Source organism: Xyrauchen texanus, chromosome 22 (genome assembly GCF_025860055.1).
Source record: "Xyrauchen texanus isolate HMW12.3.18 chromosome 22, RBS_HiC_50CHRs, whole genome shotgun sequence".
Classification (NCBI taxonomy): Eukaryota; Metazoa; Chordata; class Actinopteri; order Cypriniformes; family Catostomidae; genus Xyrauchen; species Xyrauchen texanus.
In genome coordinates this window covers 8,568,620-8,587,603 of record NC_068297.1, presented here as the reverse complement: position 1 = coordinate 8,587,603, position 18,984 = coordinate 8,568,620, and the positions used below count along the sequence as shown (strand labels likewise).

Here is an 18,984-nt window from a genome sequence, read left to right as displayed (position 1 = left end):
GTTAAAACCATGGTTAATGATTGTAAGGAGACCTTGTTCCAGTCTAACAAGGTCCGTAATGAACTATTTATTTCATTATATAATAAGGACTGACAGGAACAACCCAGAATCAAGCAATAGTAGTAAACCACCTAGTAGCCATTCCCCCACAGTTTCCTGCCATTTTTAATTTAGATCCTGGTGAGAGTACATCAGACACTAACAGCTTGCCACGATTGGCACCCTGTCTGCATAGAGCTGGATTTTCTCATGCAAATTTGCATGATTTTGGCATCCACTAAGTGACAAATGCAAAAACACAACATCCTTTAAGTGATGGGGGCATTTCCACATGGTTAAAATGCATTACAGTTTTGCAAAGACAAGTTTGAAATACTGTATTACATAATCAGGACCTGTGCTATTTTCATGTCCACCTTGCAGAATTACTTGAATCAAGAAACTTGAAGTGTTTGAACTTCCACTGAAGCTCTAGTGATATCTTCACTTTCTGCAGCAATGGTTTCAATTGCTTCATGAAATCTTTTGATTCTCATGAAGATTTTACGACCTCCTGGGGGATTGAGAAGGGGTGATCTCCATCCAGGGGCTTGCCTGAAAGTCTGCCTGCCTGCCACAGCCTCAGCGAAAGATGGTGAGGCTCTTTTTTTTCTCCACGCATTTGTCCTCCCACTCACTCAGCTCTGGCTCTACTGCCACTGAAACTCAGCTTATTTGGGATTTCACAGCAATTCACCGCTGCCACATCCCAGCTCTGTATCCACTCGATGCCTGCCACTGAGCTGGAGCATCTCCGGTGTGTCTCTAAAGGATCCGTTATGTAAAAGTTTGTCAGCCCTCTCACATTAAAGGGATAAATCTGTCCCATGCACAGCCAGGGTTTTTGTGTTGCATTGTTTGCAAATCAGAATGGAGAAATCAAATTGCAAATATAAACAAAGCTATCCTTGGTGCTTTTAAAAAATAAATACAAATATGGATGGTGGAATGTAGAAGGCTTTTCAAGCACACTGTGTCAACCGCATATGATACCATGATATACAACCTTAACGGTGTCCAAATGAGTGCTGCCGTTGGCTCTGTGCTAACAGCCGAGTGACAGAGATTGGCAATCTGAGTGACTCTGATTGGAGGTTACAGCTCATGCGGACAGGCGAGATCTTTTGAAGTGTGCTGCACAGCACTGTAGGGCCTATTTTGCGCAAAATTTGCTCATCTCCTCCTAGATGATGGAACCGTTTTTGTGATTCAGACTGCTGGAAACCTCAAATTGCATGCTAATGTTGCATGCATCACTCTTATAATTTTAGAATGGCAGAGTGACAACCATGTGGTCTCCTGTAAACACTTTGTATTTTGTACTCCATTTGCACTCCAAGCTTTATTCTTATAGTGAGCCAGCATATTTCATTGGAGCTTTGATTAAAAACCATGAAGAATGTATGTGCAGTAATGCTTTTGAAAGCAATTGGGATTGCATAGAATTTAAACACAACAGCTGTACATCCTCAAATCATAACCTATGTTAATATAAGTTATAATGTACATACTGTTATACCACTCATTATAAAGCTACTAACCAAATAAATTAATAACTGGATATAAAATGTTGAAATGTTGAATATTGACAGAGTAGAGACTGCAGAGTAATAAGTGACATGAAACTATAGCTTTGAAGTTGGTTGCCTATTTAGCAGTCATAAAGAAATATTTGACCAAATTTGAGATTGACCAATCAGAATCAAGTTTTCCAGAGAACATGTAATAAAGTATTGTAATTTACTAATCTACTTCATCTTGATCATGCATATTCATTTTTGTCAGGATTCACACATTCTCATATACTTATCACAACATAAAGGGTTCCAATTTGCCTCACAGATATTTTTTAATTAGAAATCAGATATTTGAGTGATAAAAGAGGTTACAAAATGTGAAATGACTGCATGCTCAGCATAATCCAACCAAAAAGAAAGACAAACCAGTTATACAGTATAACAGTTCATAAAACACTATGGGTTCATTACTAATTCATGAGCATTCCAAACTCCAGTGAAGCAAACAGACGGTTTAAAAGCACCACGAAACTCAAGAGAGAATATTAGAAATGATCTGTTTGTTCACAATTAAACATTTAAACATGATTCACACTTACAAAGCATAATGAAACCAGAAAGTACAGCATTACTTAATCTGAATAACCTTAGACTACATATTTAATGAGTAAATATTTACTCTTATAGTAAATATTTTCCCTGTGCATATTATCTTGAAACCTTTTTTAAAGATTGTGTGTTATGCCCAACATCAAAGGAATGGTTCACTCAAAAATAAAAATTCTGTAATAGTTTACTCACCCTCGTGTTGTTCCAAACCCATGTGTGACTTTGAGATATTACACGGAATGTTCTGCACTGACAGCCACAATCACAATGCACTTTCGATGTTTTCTTTTTTTAGGAAAAAAGATACAATGAAAGTGATGGTGATTAAGGCTGTCAGCCCCTGTTCCGCGTAATATGTCTGTTTATGTTATACGGTAGATATAAAGTCATATGGTTTGTTAAAAAAACATGGGTGAGTAAACAATGAAAAAGTTTTCCAATTTTGGGTCTATTATCTCTTTAATACATAATTTGTAGTGATTAAAACTCTGGATAAGAGTGACTTCTAGAGAAACTTTGGTAACGCTTTACAATAAAGTTCCACTTTTTAACATTAATAAACACAAGTTAACATGAACTAACAATGAACAATACTTTTACAGCATTTGTTAATCTAGTTAATGCTAATTACAACATATATAAATACAATTTTAAAATCAAAAGTTTTATTTGAAGTTGTAAACTGACTGTCAAGGATCTGCAAAGCTGTCATTGCTGCACATGGAAGATTTTTTTTAATGAGTTTTCTTTGAAGTAGTTTAAGAAGTTCTGATTTTTTTTTTTTTTTTTCAAATTTTAATAGTAAATTTTCACATTATTAATGTCTATATAATTAAGGACTATATGCTGTGATCAGTTGAATGCCACTTTGGTGAATAAAAGTATGTATTAATTTATTTCCATAAGAGCAAAATCTGTACATTATTCCAAACTTTTGGCCGCCAGTGTGTGTGAGTGTGTATATATATATATATATATATATATATATATACACACACACACACACACACACACACACACACATATATATATATATATATATATATATATATATATATATATATATATATATATATATATATATATATATATATATATATACATATGAAAACTGTATTTTGTGTTTACGTATATATATATATATATACACACACACACACACACACACACACACACATATATATATATATATATATATATATATATATATATATATATATATATATATATATATATATATATATATATACATATGAAAACTGTATTTTGTGTTTACTTAGGTCACCTTTGTTTTATGTTACATCTCGTTTGAAGATCTAAAACAATTTAGTATGACAAATACACAAAAATAGAAGATATCAGAGGGGTAAATACTTTTTCACAGCACTGCATTTAACCGTCCCACCTTAATTTCCATATGAAGGGTTGCAAACAAATTGTGGTATAAAGTTTGAAAATGGGTCACAAAAATCTAATATAATTGTTGAAATGTTAATTTACGGTTAAACAGACTGTTTGCCTCAGTTCCTGCAAAATTGAAATGGTTCTTAGATTTGCTGGATGCTGAGAGTCTAAATTATAAGTTATCTTTAATGAGGCCCTTCTTGAATTGTTAATAATAACATTCAGGCTGCATATTCATGTGTCAGCAGGAGGTAAACTCACAAGTCAGATCCGATGTTTTCCCCCCAACCTTTTTATTCTGTTGGGAAAATAGTGAGGTCAAAGCAAAGCAGGCTGGATGCTGGGCTGTTCTCTCGCCACAGAATCATCACTATGGCTGTTGATCAGGGCCAATACTTACGCAACAACAAAGATTAATTTTAAGAGACCTTGAAACTAAAGACAGTTCTGCTCATGCTGACTTTGATTTGAAAACATCCACTGTAAACAATTGAACACGTTATATATACTTAAATATATATACATTGTTACAGTATGTTGGCTAATTATAATATCATTAGTCACATTAAATGGGTTAGACAAGTCGTTAACTTTTATTTGTAAATTAATGTGCATGAACTACTGATTTGTTAAGCATACCTATCCAGAGCAAAAAACATTGTTAAGGACTCTTCTCAACCCGGCCACCACCTCCACCTGTTTGCCCTCCTGCCCTTAGGAAGGCGATACAGGGCAATTAAAACGTGCACTGCAAGATTCTTGAATAGTTTCTATCCAAAAGCCATCCAGTCCCTAAACTAAGGGCTATCTTGCACTATTTATATATGACACTCACTGTGGACTGTGCAATAACTGTTTGAAACCCTTAACTTGCACTTTTTTGTTTTACCAGCTGCATTTAGGTTTATGAATGGAATGTGATTGATTGTGTGGTTTACATGTGTGGATGTATTGTAGCACAGCTGAGCAGTTTCTGAAATTTTGTTGTATTTCATTGCAATGACAATAAAGGTCATGACTTCTAATTCTAATTCAGATTTTTACTTTGAAACAATTATAATGTGATATCAAAGATTTTCTGATATATATATATATATATAAAATAATGTTCATGTGCTTTCCATAAATTTCAAAACACTAATAAACAAACAAAAAATATTAGCTGTGAAAACTCCCCTCAAGAAACATTTTAATTAAATGAATTACCTAATCCTAACATGGAATATTTGCATGTTAAAAATGTATTTGTCACTGCAACTGCAATTTTCAAAATGTTAAATGCTGTTGACAAAATTAATTGGTCAAAACCATTTAAAATTAAAGCCAAAAAGTTGCTTAAAAATTGGGAAAAACTGAAATGGTGACTAGCCACACAACACCTATACACTTTCCTTTATCCATTTGTATACATTTTAAATTAAAATTGTGATGAATAATAAAAAAATAAATACACTGACGTTATACACGGGTGATGTGTATTGTGAATAACATTAGCTGAATATCTGGGTAACTTGACATGTACATCATGTATGACAGAGAGAGTTACATGAATACTACTCTCTTTTCACCCAATCATAGAAGACCTTATGAAGAGCCCATAAAGCCTTTTCTTAATGTGTAGGGACATCTTAGTTCTTGAAGCAGTCAAATCCTCTACGACTGTCTTAATCAACCCTTTGAGTCATTGATTGGTACTTTCACTTGCTGCCAATAGTTGTGACTGAAAACTACTAGTGATAGATTTAAATTACAACCAGTTTCACATAGCAACAGCAAAGCTTTTCAATTAAAAATGCTGATATTCAGTTGAGATAGAGTTTAATATATTCAAACATACACATGAAAGACAGCGAGAGTGAGAGAGAGTTGAAGCTTAACTATTGCTTTAAAGGGATAGTTCATTCAAAAATGAAAATGATGTCCTCGTTTACTTACACTCATGTTATTGTAAACTCATATGACTTAGTTTCTTCCGTGAACACAAAAGCAGATTATGGGGCTCTCAGTCACCATTCACACTCTTAGTATTTTTTTTTTTCAAACAATGAAAGTGAATGGTGACTGATGGTAATATTTTGTATAAATTCCTTTTTTGTGTTCCACGAAAGGGATATAAAATGGGTTTCGAACAACATGGGTGTGGTTTAGTAAAAACGACAGACTTGTCGGAGACACTAACCGTTTAAAATACATAAATGCGAGGGGAAAAGCCCTTGCTCACACATGGGTCGCTGCTTTTGCACCGTAAATAGGGCTTGGCCCTCTGAAAGAGATTATAATACTAAACATGGAATTTTCTTACATAACACATTGTAGTTTCTCTACAGATGATTTAGTGTCCATCCAGAGAGGAGTAGCTCTTGCGTAAGAGGCTCTGGCCTCATGAGATTTACCCAGGAGCCCTCATTGCGTAGCAAAGGTGTCCCCTGGGATTAGCGCTGGTGCTCTAACTCCACAGTGAGACACTTCACACAGCACAGGCTTTAAAACCCTGACAACACACCAACCACTGAAATCAGTTACAAGATATTAGGCACTAGGGGCGGAGGCATGCCCATGCATTTACTGTGACGACACAGAAGTTCATTGTTTCTAGGAGCCAAAGCTACATTGGTGGTAATTGGAAAAAGTGTGCTTGCATTAAAGGGTTAGATCACCCAAAAATGAAAATGTTCTAATAATTTACTTGCCCTCATGCCATCCCAAATATGAATGACTTGCTTTCTTCTGTTAAACACAAACAAAGATTTTAGAAGAATATCTCAGATCTGTAGGTCCATACAATGCAAGTGAATGGGTGCCAACATTTCAAAGCTCCAAAATCCACATAAGCGCAACATAAAAGTACTCCAGATGACTCTGTGGTTAAATCCATACATTCTGAAATGATATGATGTGGATGAGAATCAGATAGATTTTCAAGTCATTTTTCCATCACTTTTCACTTTACACTCATTCTGTTTTTGGTGATTCACATTCTACATGCAAATCATCCCCTATTTGGGAGGGAGGAGAATTTATGACAAAAAAAGACTTGAATATTGATATTGAGTTTCTCACCCACAACTATCATATCGTGTCTGAACACATGGATTTAACCACTGGAGACATATGGATTACTTTTATCCTCCCTTTATGACGATTTTTGGGAATAAAAATTTTGGCACCCATTCATCTTTGTGAGGACCTACAGAGCAGAAATATTCTTCTAAAAATCATAATTTGTGTTCTGCAGAAGAAAGAAAGTCATACACATCTGCCAGGATGCCAAGTGGGTGAGTAAATGAGAGAATTTAAATTTTTGGGTGAACTATCCCTTACGAGTACTGGTACTTGCTTCTATTAAGTGTGAGAAAGAGTATAATTTGAAGGTAAACCTGAAAATAAAATGTCACATACTCATTTTCCATAGTTTAGAGACTACATTTAAACAATAGCATTTTATTATTATTATTATTATTTTTTACAAAATACACAAAAAAATGATTTGCATGCTTATAATGTAGGCAATAAGCCAACTGTATGTGCAAAACAATCCAAAATATTCTCATAACAACAATTCGTATGAGATGGCGAAATCTTCAGATTTTGTCCGACTTGACACGCACGAAAAGGTACAACTTTTATTCCCATCCAGACCATCCAACAAACACTTTTAACTTGCCTCCAATCCAACACTTTATTTTTTACAAAGAAAACATTTGTGAAAAAATTGGGTTACTCATCCCATATTTATTTTTGCAATAGAAATGACCGGTGTATGTCAATAACCTGTAATTCGCTTCCCTCATCTCATTCCAAACCCCAATGTTTTCTTTATTCTGTGGTGTTATTTTCCTATTAAATTCATGGTTAGGTTAGGGTTTGGGGATAAATTTAGGAAAAATTGTTATAACCTCGTTGGTTCGTTTATTTTTCTCTATGGGATTAAAAGTTGTACGTTTTTGTATGAGCCAACTCGTACAATTTTATTACAATTTTGTTATCTGTATTAATATGACTATTATTATTTTAAATTGATAGCACACAAAAATAAAAACTTTTAACCTTAAGGAAATAAATAAAAAGAAATATGAATCATTTATTCATTTAAATTGCAGGTGTAATCAAAACAGATTATTATGCATTGAAAAAGGGGAAATAACACAATGATTAAACTAGTGAAAAAGTTATCATTTTAACCTGAAGTGTGATATTACTGTCACTAGCAGCACCAATTGAAATTGCAAAAACAATGGCTGTTTTCAAACAGGTTTCCCTAAGCACACCCCACCCCAATTCCTCGCCACAAACTCACAGCATTGGTTCAGCCAAAGTTGCTCTGTCAGGTACTTTGGATTCTCAAACAAACAGAGCAAAGTTATGATAGCACTACATAGTTTACACTTTCTACAAAAGCTTTACTTATTGTTGTCTCTGCATCTTAAGCTGGGATAGGAGAAAGTATTTTAACATCGAAAAAGTTTTAGCAACAATTAATACTTTTCTAAATCTTTCAAAAAAGATTTACGCCCTTTTTTTTGTTTCAAGCGTTACTTCGAAAAAAAAACATGATTGTGCCCTATATGTGACAAAAAACACTAAAAAGTTTTAAGAAATTGCATCACTAATGCTGGATTTCGTCTGTAAAAAATTATGTTAAAAATGAAAATTGTTGCTTTCCTTGTAGACAGTTAAAACATGGACAGCTAAATTAGCCGTGCAAGGTATTTCACACACGATGCAGTTTGCATTGCCATTTTAGATTGCTGAAGAGCATTAAGTGACCCTGAATAAGGGCGCAAGCATAGTCTGTATGAATCCTTCACTCTTGAGGCCGGCTGTCCGATTGTCTTTAATGAGGATGCAACGGAGTTCCGTTAGGCAGGGTCTGCCTACTCCATCTCCTCTGGTTTAGAAGCTTCCGATTCCTCTGCACTTTCAAATGCACATCAAACACCTCCTCTATGGCTTTCTTGAAACAGTGGAAATTGTAGTCGATAAGTCCTGCGGGAGTAACAACAGGTTTAATCAGCAGGCAATAGGAAAAGCTCGGCCCATTCTTAAATTAGATCGCTACATAAATGCACTTTGAATTAAGTTCTTGACAAGGTTCTTGAATTAAGTGACATGACAAGGTTTGCTTCTTCCAAACGTTCTAACCACATCAAGATGTCGTCTAGCTTTGATCAGGAGAAAAAAGCAAACATAAAACATTTACTAACGTCTATATGGAGAAAAAGATAAGAAAAACAGAAGGCTGATGTAAAACATACTGCTTGATGGTTGTCATGCTATCAGACAGTAGCGTAACTTAGCAACGTATCTTACGAAGCTCCCATAGCATCTTATCTTTTGACAACTGAGTTAAAGTTCTCAGTTTTCAGTTCAGTTAACAAAGATCAACTTGAGTGTGAAACATTGGGTGTTTAAAATACTGTAATTAAACCCATTAAAATTCCTACTGTTACTGCTAGTTGAATAGAAAATATACATTTATTTAATGAAAGAAGCTGATCTTTGTCTTCTTTTCCCTGAAAAATTCCTGTCGATGTACTGCAGCTTTAAATGCTCCAAACAAGATATAGACAAAGTCAACAAAGGTTTTAAGGAATCATAGGTGATTCTAGACTATTTCTGGGGGCTTCAGTACCTGTCTGTCATCTCAGTGCCACTAAAAAATTGCGATCTGCTCTCTGTTCTAGTTAAAAAGCAACCGAATGTATCTGTTGCTGATACACAAGCCTGATCTCATTATAATTCATACGTAACATTTAAACATACAGTATATATTTTTGAATGTTATAAACATACAGTATGGACATACTGACAGCAGCTAAAATGTAAAGGTTTTTAGGTTTGTAAAATCTTAATATTATAAATATATTTATTTGAGGAACTAAAATCTGTTGCTCACACATAGCTATCATATGGCTTCTGAATACTTGGGTTATAGCACACAAATAAAACGGATTACTTTTATGACCATTTTATGGTGCTTTTGTGGTGTATTTTGATGAGCTTTTTTTTTAGCTGCAGCATATACAGAAAATTCCCTTTGTGTCCCACTGTAAACAATTTAACGATAAATGAATGAAGTAATGATTACATAATTCAAGTATCTTTGTTTGATTCATCATGCATGTTTAAAGTGAGGGAATCCTTCAAAACAAGTTGGAAACGGCACCAGAAATCACACAGAATAGAATTAAACCATTATAATGTCAAATTCGAAAAATGCATCAACAGTGTTGCAGATATGTAATAGCCTTGAACATTTAATTAATTTCACTGATTACAAATACAACAAAATCCATTGATTAATTTAATTAGTTAAATATTCTTAAATTCAATAAGAATTTGAAAAATTTTTAAGTCTCTAAAGTTGTTCTTATGTAAAATGTTTATGTTTTAGATCCTGTGAATACGTCAATATTGTACGTTTCAGTGTCTATGCAAACATAAGTGTGCTATAAGCACACTTTGCATAAGAATACCTATGAAAACTCATGAGATTACGTTGGATATACATATTCTGACATAAAAATACTATTGTAAATGGATTGTTAAAATTTTAGTCGAGCAAATTTTGACCCAACATCCTTATGAAATTAAACTATTAAACTATAAATTAAAATATTTCTCGAGACCACTGCATTGCATAGACTGAAAGAGTGCTACAAGGCTGAAATCACTGTTATAAATATTTTAAAAATGCACATTGCATATTTCATTTCATAGCTTTTTTGCTGTTAAGGAACATTAATAGCCCTAAAATAAATGAGACAGATTCATCCAATTTTCATTACCAAACGTTTTTGTTAGTTGTCCACGATGTGACCTCACCTTTCCTCTCAAAACTCTCTTCCCTGAGGAAACACACCAGGGCAAGGAATTTGGTGACCTCCTTTAGATACATCACTGTGGTGTTGTTAAGGTGGATTATAGCCATGGATTCTTTATCATATGGAGTTCCAGCCTCATCGCCAGTCAACCTATGAAAAACCACAATAATGCATTCATATATATAAAAAAAGAAACTGACATTAAAGGAACTGTTCACCTAAAGTCACCATTCATTTTTATTGCATCTGTTTCCATGCAATGAAAGTGGTGACTGAGGTTGTCATTCTGCCTAAAATCTCCTTTTGTATACCACAGAAAAAATATGAAAGATGACAGAATTTTAATTTCTGGGTGAACTTTCCTTTTAACAGCTTTCCTTTGAATACTACTTGAAATTTGCTAATAACAAAATTTGGTTTTGCTTGTACCGGAGGCATTACATGCTGTTTTTGCACTTGTCCTTAAATTTGTATGACAAATGCATGTAATAAACGCATCCCTGACGGCATCCTCTTTGGACACTAAGTAGTATGCATTGCTGTTCCATCAGGAAGCCACTTCCCCAATTCAGATTAAGAAAAAGCTGTATACAGAAAAAAAAAATAAAAAAAAATAACATATTTAAATTTAGCAGCCCAGAACAGATGTTGATTCATATCATAATTATCTAAATGAACAGATGCCCTGTCATAATCCCAAGCTTTTTTGCCAAATATATTTATGCTACTATGTACGGATATTAAAAAATATATAAATATTTTCAAACAAAAAGCAAGATGCTGTTCAAGTTCTGATAAAGATGATGAACAAATTGAGTTCACACAATAAAGTGTCTAATTTTAAGCTTCCTGAAATTTGGAACATTGATGTGAACATGATAAACAGGAAGCCAAATCAGTGACTCATTAACTTAAATGAGTGCAATACTCAATGAGTGAAAGACAAGTCAGGGCTTGCTAAACATTTATTTCACAGCAGCTTGCCAAATATCTTTAAAATAAGAACCACACAGTAATAAGCATTTTGTCAAATCAATATTTTTTGTCTTGTTTGCTAGTAAAAAAAAAGAAAAAGAAAAGAATGTTATTGTAATATAATAATTTACCTTAAGTTTATTTTTCTTTCCCCACTTGCAAAATGTTTTCTTTTTCTTTCCTTTTTTAAAGCAGACATTTTGTGAGGTTCATAAACAAAGGAAAGAAAAACTATTTGCAAAATAAAAAAACAAAACAAATCCTGGTTAAAGTGAGTACTTACTATGGAAGTGAATGGGGTCCATTTTAGGAGGGTTTAAATGCAGAAGTGAAGCTTATAAGTATTTACTTATTTAATACTTTTATTAAAACTGGTGTATTATTTGAGTTGTGAAATTGTTAAATTGTTGTTTTTACAGTCATTTTGGGGATTTAGCTTTACAGCATTATGTTGTCATGGCAACTGAGTTGTAAAATTGTATATAACTTTGTATAAACAAGGTTGGCAAGCAATTTTATCACACTAAAATGTGATCTTTTTAACATGCATCTTGTTTATTTGAGGCTATACTTTTGAAACAGACAGTGTTTTAACGTTTACGGATTGGCCCCATTCACTTCCATTGTAAGTGCCTGACTGTAACAAAGATTTTTGCTTCTTTTTTAAAGAATATAGGAACAAGTCAAAATAAATATTATTCCACAAATGCTGTCAATTAAAGGAATATTCTGGGATCAATACAAGTTAAGCTCACTTGACAGCTGTTGTGGAAAAATGTTGATTACCACAAAAATGTATTTTGTCTCCTTTTCTTTAAAAAAAAAGCAAAAATCAAGGTTACAGTGAAGCACTTACAATGTAAGTGAATCGGGCTAATTATGATAGGGTTTAAAGGCAGAAAGTGAAGCCTATCAATTTATAAAAGCAAATAATTCTTCTGTTAACACTTTTATTTAAGATGTAAACTTGATTAAATATTCATTTTTAGTAATTTTACTGTTTTCTCACATTATATCGTCATGAAAACACAGTTGTAAAATGAACTATAACTTTACATAGAAAAGGTTAGTAAATGTAAGTGCAGCGTAGTTCTAGCGGGAAGATTAGCAGCTATACATCATCGCACCAATAGCTTGGTAATTCCCAGCCAATCACATGTAAGCTGTTGTTTTATAAGTCTGCTCACAATCTATCACATTGCTCTTTAAGTGTGCTAACACGGCAACCTCCACCACCCCACCACCACAGGTTGAGTCCCGTCCTGCATGGGGGAAGGCTCCTCGCCCCTGCCTCCTATCTCCGGCAGGACATGACGGTTCTGAGTAAAGATTCTTTGGACCGCCAGACGGGGCCTACGCCAAAGAGAGACATTACTTTTCTGTTTTATATTCATCAAATAAATGTAATATTAAATCTCACTCAAGATAGAAGTGATTTTATCACACTAAAATCATGTTAACACACATAAAGTTTTAGTCTAGTGTTGTGGCTATACTTTTGAAACAGGGAGTATTTTAAAATGTACGGATTGGCCCATTAAAATCCATTGTAAGTGCCTGATCACTGGAACCCAGATTTTGGCTTTTTAAGAAAAGGATGGACAAAGAATATTTTTTGTGGTAATCAATACTTTCCCATAAATGCTGTTGATTGAGCTTGTATTGAACCCAGAATATTCAATGCACTATTCTATGCAATTTGCCCTCTCAAGTAAATCTAACTTGTTTTAATATTGTTTAGATATTTTTATTGGAAAACAAGACAAAACATTCTGAGAAAGAATTAAAAACAAAACAAACTATATACTAGAACATTACAAATGAGTCTTCAATCCATGACAGAACGTGTGCAAATTGAACATGACTACCTTTGGGCTTAAATTCCATGGCTCACATTTGTTGACTAAGGCTACATTTCACAGGGTTAACAGTCCTGCCTGCTGCCCTGTTCATCTCATAGTGCTGAGGTGGATCATCTGCTCTTGCAGGCCACTGCGAACAGACAGCTGTGTGGCCCCAGGTCAGGCCTGCATTTCTGTACCTACCCAGACCCCAGCATTCTGCCGAATCCTAGGATGAACTGGGTCAATGGCGCTGGAGGTGCCACTTTCCGCCCTTCCAATGTTTAGAGCCTGTGTATACATATCCCCCAGTTATATGCTGCTAATCCAAGAAATATTAAAACACAGCCAGCAAAGGCTGTAGGGAAACAAGACTACAGCATGGGGAATGTTGGACTTTATTGTCTATTTTTAATTATACAGCTATTAGTTCTGGTCCACTAATCTGACTGGACAAGAGGCATTCCAAGAGTTCTGATATTTAGAACGCGTCACTGTGTGTTTAACTGCGCTTGTCTGTTCATGACGCTCCAGACATGCTGTCCGTCTGTGTGTTGGTCACAGCATGCAATGGTTGATTCTCCTTGGGAACTATTTTTGTTAGCAGAGCAAAAACAGTCAATGTTACTGGCCATATTGTGTCTGAAATGGAAGCTTTTTAATATGAACTTCTTGTTTAAAGAGCATTGTATAAAAGCAATATCACAAGCAGGAGTGCTACTGTAATGAATATCAGCACGGCTGTGATTCAGCCATAGGAATGAGGACACAGGCAATCAGAGCCATCAGTACACATTTACTCTGTAATGTGATTGTGGAGGAAACTATAGGACAGTGGTTCCCAACTTGTCAAATCGAACAACGATATTTTGGCAAAAGGATGCATGACATACCCTCATCCCAAACTACAATAAACAGAGCCTCACTCATAGCATGGATTAACATGGTTTGTGCCAACTAAAGTATGTTATGTGAAGTGAAATGTTGTGATTTATACATTTAGAAATAGACTGACATAGTCGACATATTTGAATTCAGCGCTTAATCGGTTATTTGATTTATTTGAAGAATGAATACCAATTTACATTTTATTCTCTTGACACAAAGTGATTGTATGCCTTCAGAAAAATTGCAATACAGTGCATTAGTCATATCAATTACTTTTACTGTGGTTTTGTCCTTTTTGAAGCTTGACAGACCACAGTCAATTCAGTTGCAATTTTTTGGGGGGCAAAAAAATCTCTGTAAAGTCTTTTAAAAATTCACCTTTTGATTTTCCGAGAGGAAAGAAAGTCATACGGGTTTGAAGTAAATAATGACAGAACCATTGAATAGACATTTTAGTTCACTTTTGTATGAGAAACAATTTTGGTGCGGTGTTGGTTCGCCACTTGCTGCCCAATGTGGTACTTGAAGCAAAATCAGAATCAACACTTTAGCGGATTGAGGTGGAAATCTGAGTGCCACTCACCCGTAGATGCATGAGATGTCAATAACCACATCTATCATGTCACAACACAACTCGTAGGTCTGCATGTCCACCGGGCTGCTGTCTGTAGCTATGTAAATCTTGCTGACCACATCAAAGAGAAAAGCCTTTTCAATCCCTGAATTCTGCAATGAGAGTGCACAGGATGGGGTTAGGGGTCAGCTGTTATTCTTAAGAAGAAATACAGCGGAACTGGACATCATATCTAAGAACACTTTGAAGTGGAAATGAATTACGCAACCAAGTAATCAACAGCATAGCAAATACTCTTGTTAGAAAATGCAACAATCTAATTCTATAAAGGCTGTTTACAGAATATAAAGCTTTTTCCCCAAGCTAGCAAAATTTGTGATTAATTGTGATTTAAGTTTTTTAATTGCCATCTAAACAGTTACATGCATTAGCTAATTCGATTTTGAATTGATTTTACTTCAATTATATTTTTAATGTATAAAAATATTTATATACAATTATTTTAATGAATAAAAACATTACAATACGTACGTGTACACATGCATATCTGAACATACGATTCCGACATATGAATACATACACATGAAAAATTATATTTACATTTCTTATATATAAATAAAACAAAGGAAGAGAAAGAGAGAGGATCATAAATCAATCAAATCAGACAATTTAAAACACAGTCATTTCACAACGCTTTGAGTGGCAGATGGTGAAGAGATTTCAGTCTTCATTATTTCAAATCTATAAATTGTTCTGCTATATCATACTCATATTTGAGCAATCTTTATACTATACCACATCAACATATTACCTTATAAGTTTATTATTTGCTGCCACCAGCTGGCTATAAAAGAATGTAATATTTGCTAAATGAAATTGCTCTCCTGATACACATTTAATAAAACAAGTGCATTATGAAATGATATTATGTTGGAGAGATCACAATTAATAATGTTGGGTTGTTTTGTGATCGCTATATTTGCAAGAGGGAGTTACAAGCCATTGCTAATGTACCCATGCTAATGGCTGAACACTGCCAAATTAAACTGAAAGGCTTGATGCTTAATGGACTGCAAATTATGCTTTCTGTCTGTACACACACTTGACAATGAATAGCAAAAAAGATCAAATACAATACTTCTTTGATAGTATGACAGTAAAAGCTCTTTGCAAATTGTTAATAATTAAAGTCGGACTCTTTAAATGTTCAGTGTCTTTAAATTATACCATGTACTGTATCAGTTTTTAAGCAATCTATGACGTCATAATTGTCAAGTTCTCTTTACCTCAGTAAATGCAGACAAAACAAATGTATGACTTTAACCCCATGAAATTAAAATGGGAGTTTGGTGGCTTTGAGTCCATTTCAGTAAGTTTTGAAGCCACAACATTAATATCTAGCAGAAATACAGTACACATTTCAAATTTACAATCTTTTTCTTCCAGGAAAGTGGACCAAAAATATTGATGGCTCATCTTGCACTACACACATTTATTTCCAATCAAATGCTCATAGAATGAGAAGGCCCCTCCCCCTAAAACCACCTGCACCTGACGAGCAAGTAGCAAATCATGGATTCTGTGATGTAATTAAAGCCTTTTGGCTATATTTTGTTTATTTTTAATACTAATACCAGCGTCCTTGGCTGTTTTCATGGTGAAATCTAGGTAATAAAATAAAAACAAGTTTATATAATATTAAAAACAAGTAAAAACCTATATAAAATGTTTCAACTATTGAAAAAAGAACGAGCCATTTTATATGTCCAGTTCAAACTTCCTTTTTCGATAGGAAATAAAACTGTGCTTGTTAAGCAACTTCATGAGGTATTTAAATAACTCCAAAGGAAAAATAACAATCCATAAGTAATAGCAATTTTTTCCCCTTTTTCTCCCAATTTGGCATGCCCAATTCCCAATGTGCGTTTAAGTCCTCATGGTCGCGTAGTGATTTGCCTCAATCCGGGTGGCAGAGGACGAATCCCAGCTGCCTCCACGTCTGAGAACGTCAACCCACGCATCTTATCATGCGGCTTGTTGAGCGCGTTGCCACGGAGGCATAGCGAGTGTGGAGGCTTCACGCCATCCACCACGGCATCCACGCTCAGCTCACCATGCGCCCCACCGAGAACAAACCACATTATAGCGACCATGAGGAGGTTACCCCATGTGACTCTACCCTCCCTAGTAACCGGGCCAATTTGGTTGCTTAGGAGACCTGGCTGGAGTCACTCAGCGAACTCCATAGGTGGTAGCGAGCATCTTTACAGCAAGATAAACAGAGAGCGAGACCCACTGGTGTAGTGGGCCACTTTGGGAGCCAAGATATGTTCAACTACTCACAGATATGAAAATGTTAAGCAGATTCTCAAGGGTTGGAAGCTGAGGGATGAGTTTCTGCACAACTTTACTGAAGGCCTCAAAAATTGAATGATCATAGATGCTCGTCAGGTAGAAGCTGAAATAAATAATAATCTGATTAATTATATAATTTTAGGATTACCCAATACCATCTGAGTATATGTGAAACACACCTTAAGTGTATCCTTTCTAAACCAGCATCAGCTAGATCATCATTGGCTCGTTTGTGAATGTCCCTCTGTTTCTCAATCTTGTGGTCATCGGAGAGTCCATCCACCTTGTGGATGAACACCTCGAAGTTGATGTCTGGATTGACCTTGTAGGCCCTTGTCACAGTGAGGTGAAGTCTACTCAATGCCTCCACATAATCATCCTACACAGTTAAGACATACATAATATGCATGCATGAATAAATGTATGGATAGATGCATGAAAAAATTGGATGGATGGATGGATAGATAGATTTCACCTGTGAATCAATGACAAAGATCAGAGCCCCTGTTCCACGAAATATCATCTCATAGTCGAATGTGGGGTCGAAGAAATCTATCTGACCAGGAAAGTCCCAGATTTGAAAGCTGACAAAGGAACTGTTGGACACATCCTCTCGACAAATCTTATTGGTGCTCTCCAGAAAGAGAGTCTCATTGGGCGACATCTTGTGGAATACAACTTTCTGAATGGAAGACTTGCCACTACGCCTCAGGCCCATGAGCAGGATACGAGGTTTCACCTCACTGCTGAACGGATCACTGAACCCGAGTACTGGCCAGCAAACAAACACAGAATCATTTGTGGGTTTGTATACATTTACATTTTTTACATTAACGAGAATTCCAAGGGTCCATTTGAACATTCAATCAATGTAAGTCTATGGGTCTTTGTAAAGCCAACATAATGATGAATGTAAATCTAACCTTTAATACAGTATAAGAAGACTATCATGTGGTCTGAAAGCAACAAGCACTAATGACTGAAAATAATGGCAAATTATTGGTCTTAATCTGATGTTTAAAGAAACTTAAATTAATTTAAGGACAACAAATAATAAAGTTTGATCATGTTTACTTGGGGGAACTGTAATGCACAGAACGTCTAACAGGAAAAAGTTTTAAAACCCCATTGAATCTTAAATTAATTTCAAAACTGTATAATTTCTGCATCAATTCAATTCATGCTGCTCATACTTGAGCATGCAATAAAGGCATAAACATGGCCACAAATTCCCCTTATTAAGATCTGCTGAGGTCAAGTTCACAGACCCACAATTAGACATGCAGCATACAAAGTTATAATTGAAAAGAGAAATGACATACTACTAATCCCATGAGTTTGAATGATATTACTAGAATGATTGACGGGGACGATGTGTAGAGATGTGGGCACAGCCTACACTGGCATTCCAATGCTTCATATCACATGCTGCAGCTCATTTTAATGACTGTGACCTTGCTAGCTGTGAGCTGAGGAATGTGAACTGCATTTGGTGAGACTGACAGCCACTTCTAGTCTCAAAATACAGCCCCAAGTGTTTATCCAAGTGTCTAACTGCAGGGCACCACATATAATATAGTGTCATAAAGTGTCTGTGTTTGTTAAATATGCAAATGGAAAAATAATGGAACTAACAGTCAAGGAAAACTTTGACACACAATGGAAAACTCTGACTGACTGGCATCTCAAGTGGAGTATGGAAATTTGTGGATCAGATGTAAGCAAAGTTTGGCTTAAAAATACACATGCTTTCTGACAAACCTTGCCAACAGGTGAAGTTGGAAAGTTAACCAAAGGTCAAACAGTCAAACTGACCAGAAAACCCTTCCAAGAGGTCTTATTAGTCTTCAAAAGAAACCAAAGGAAACACGAAAAGGTGTCTGCAGCACTCTTGTTAAAATGTACTGAATATAGAATTAAATATATCCTAATTAAAACATAATTTGTTAAATATACCT

The 18,984-nt window shown here is 35.1% G+C and overlaps 1 protein-coding gene across 1 annotated transcript in view; it reads right to left on the bottom strand.

The window, feature by feature from the left end:
• Positions 1-6,994: 6,994 nt before the first annotated feature.
• rragd (ras-related GTP binding D) overlaps positions 6,995-18,984 on the bottom strand; it is a 12,664-nt gene continuing 674 nt past the window's right edge. Inside the window, exons 2-7 of the mRNA XM_052153847.1 lie at positions 17,502-17,797; positions 17,206-17,405; positions 17,015-17,129; positions 14,681-14,823; positions 10,395-10,543; positions 6,995-8,555 (exon numbers count right to left, since the gene is read on the bottom strand). Coding sequence (XP_052009807.1) covers positions 8,404-8,555; positions 10,395-10,543; positions 14,681-14,823; positions 17,015-17,129; positions 17,206-17,405; positions 17,502-17,797 — 1,055 coding nt within the window. The 3' untranslated portion in view covers positions 6,995-8,403. The remainder of the gene's footprint in view (positions 8,556-10,394; positions 10,544-14,680; positions 14,824-17,014; positions 17,130-17,205; positions 17,406-17,501; positions 17,798-18,984) is intronic.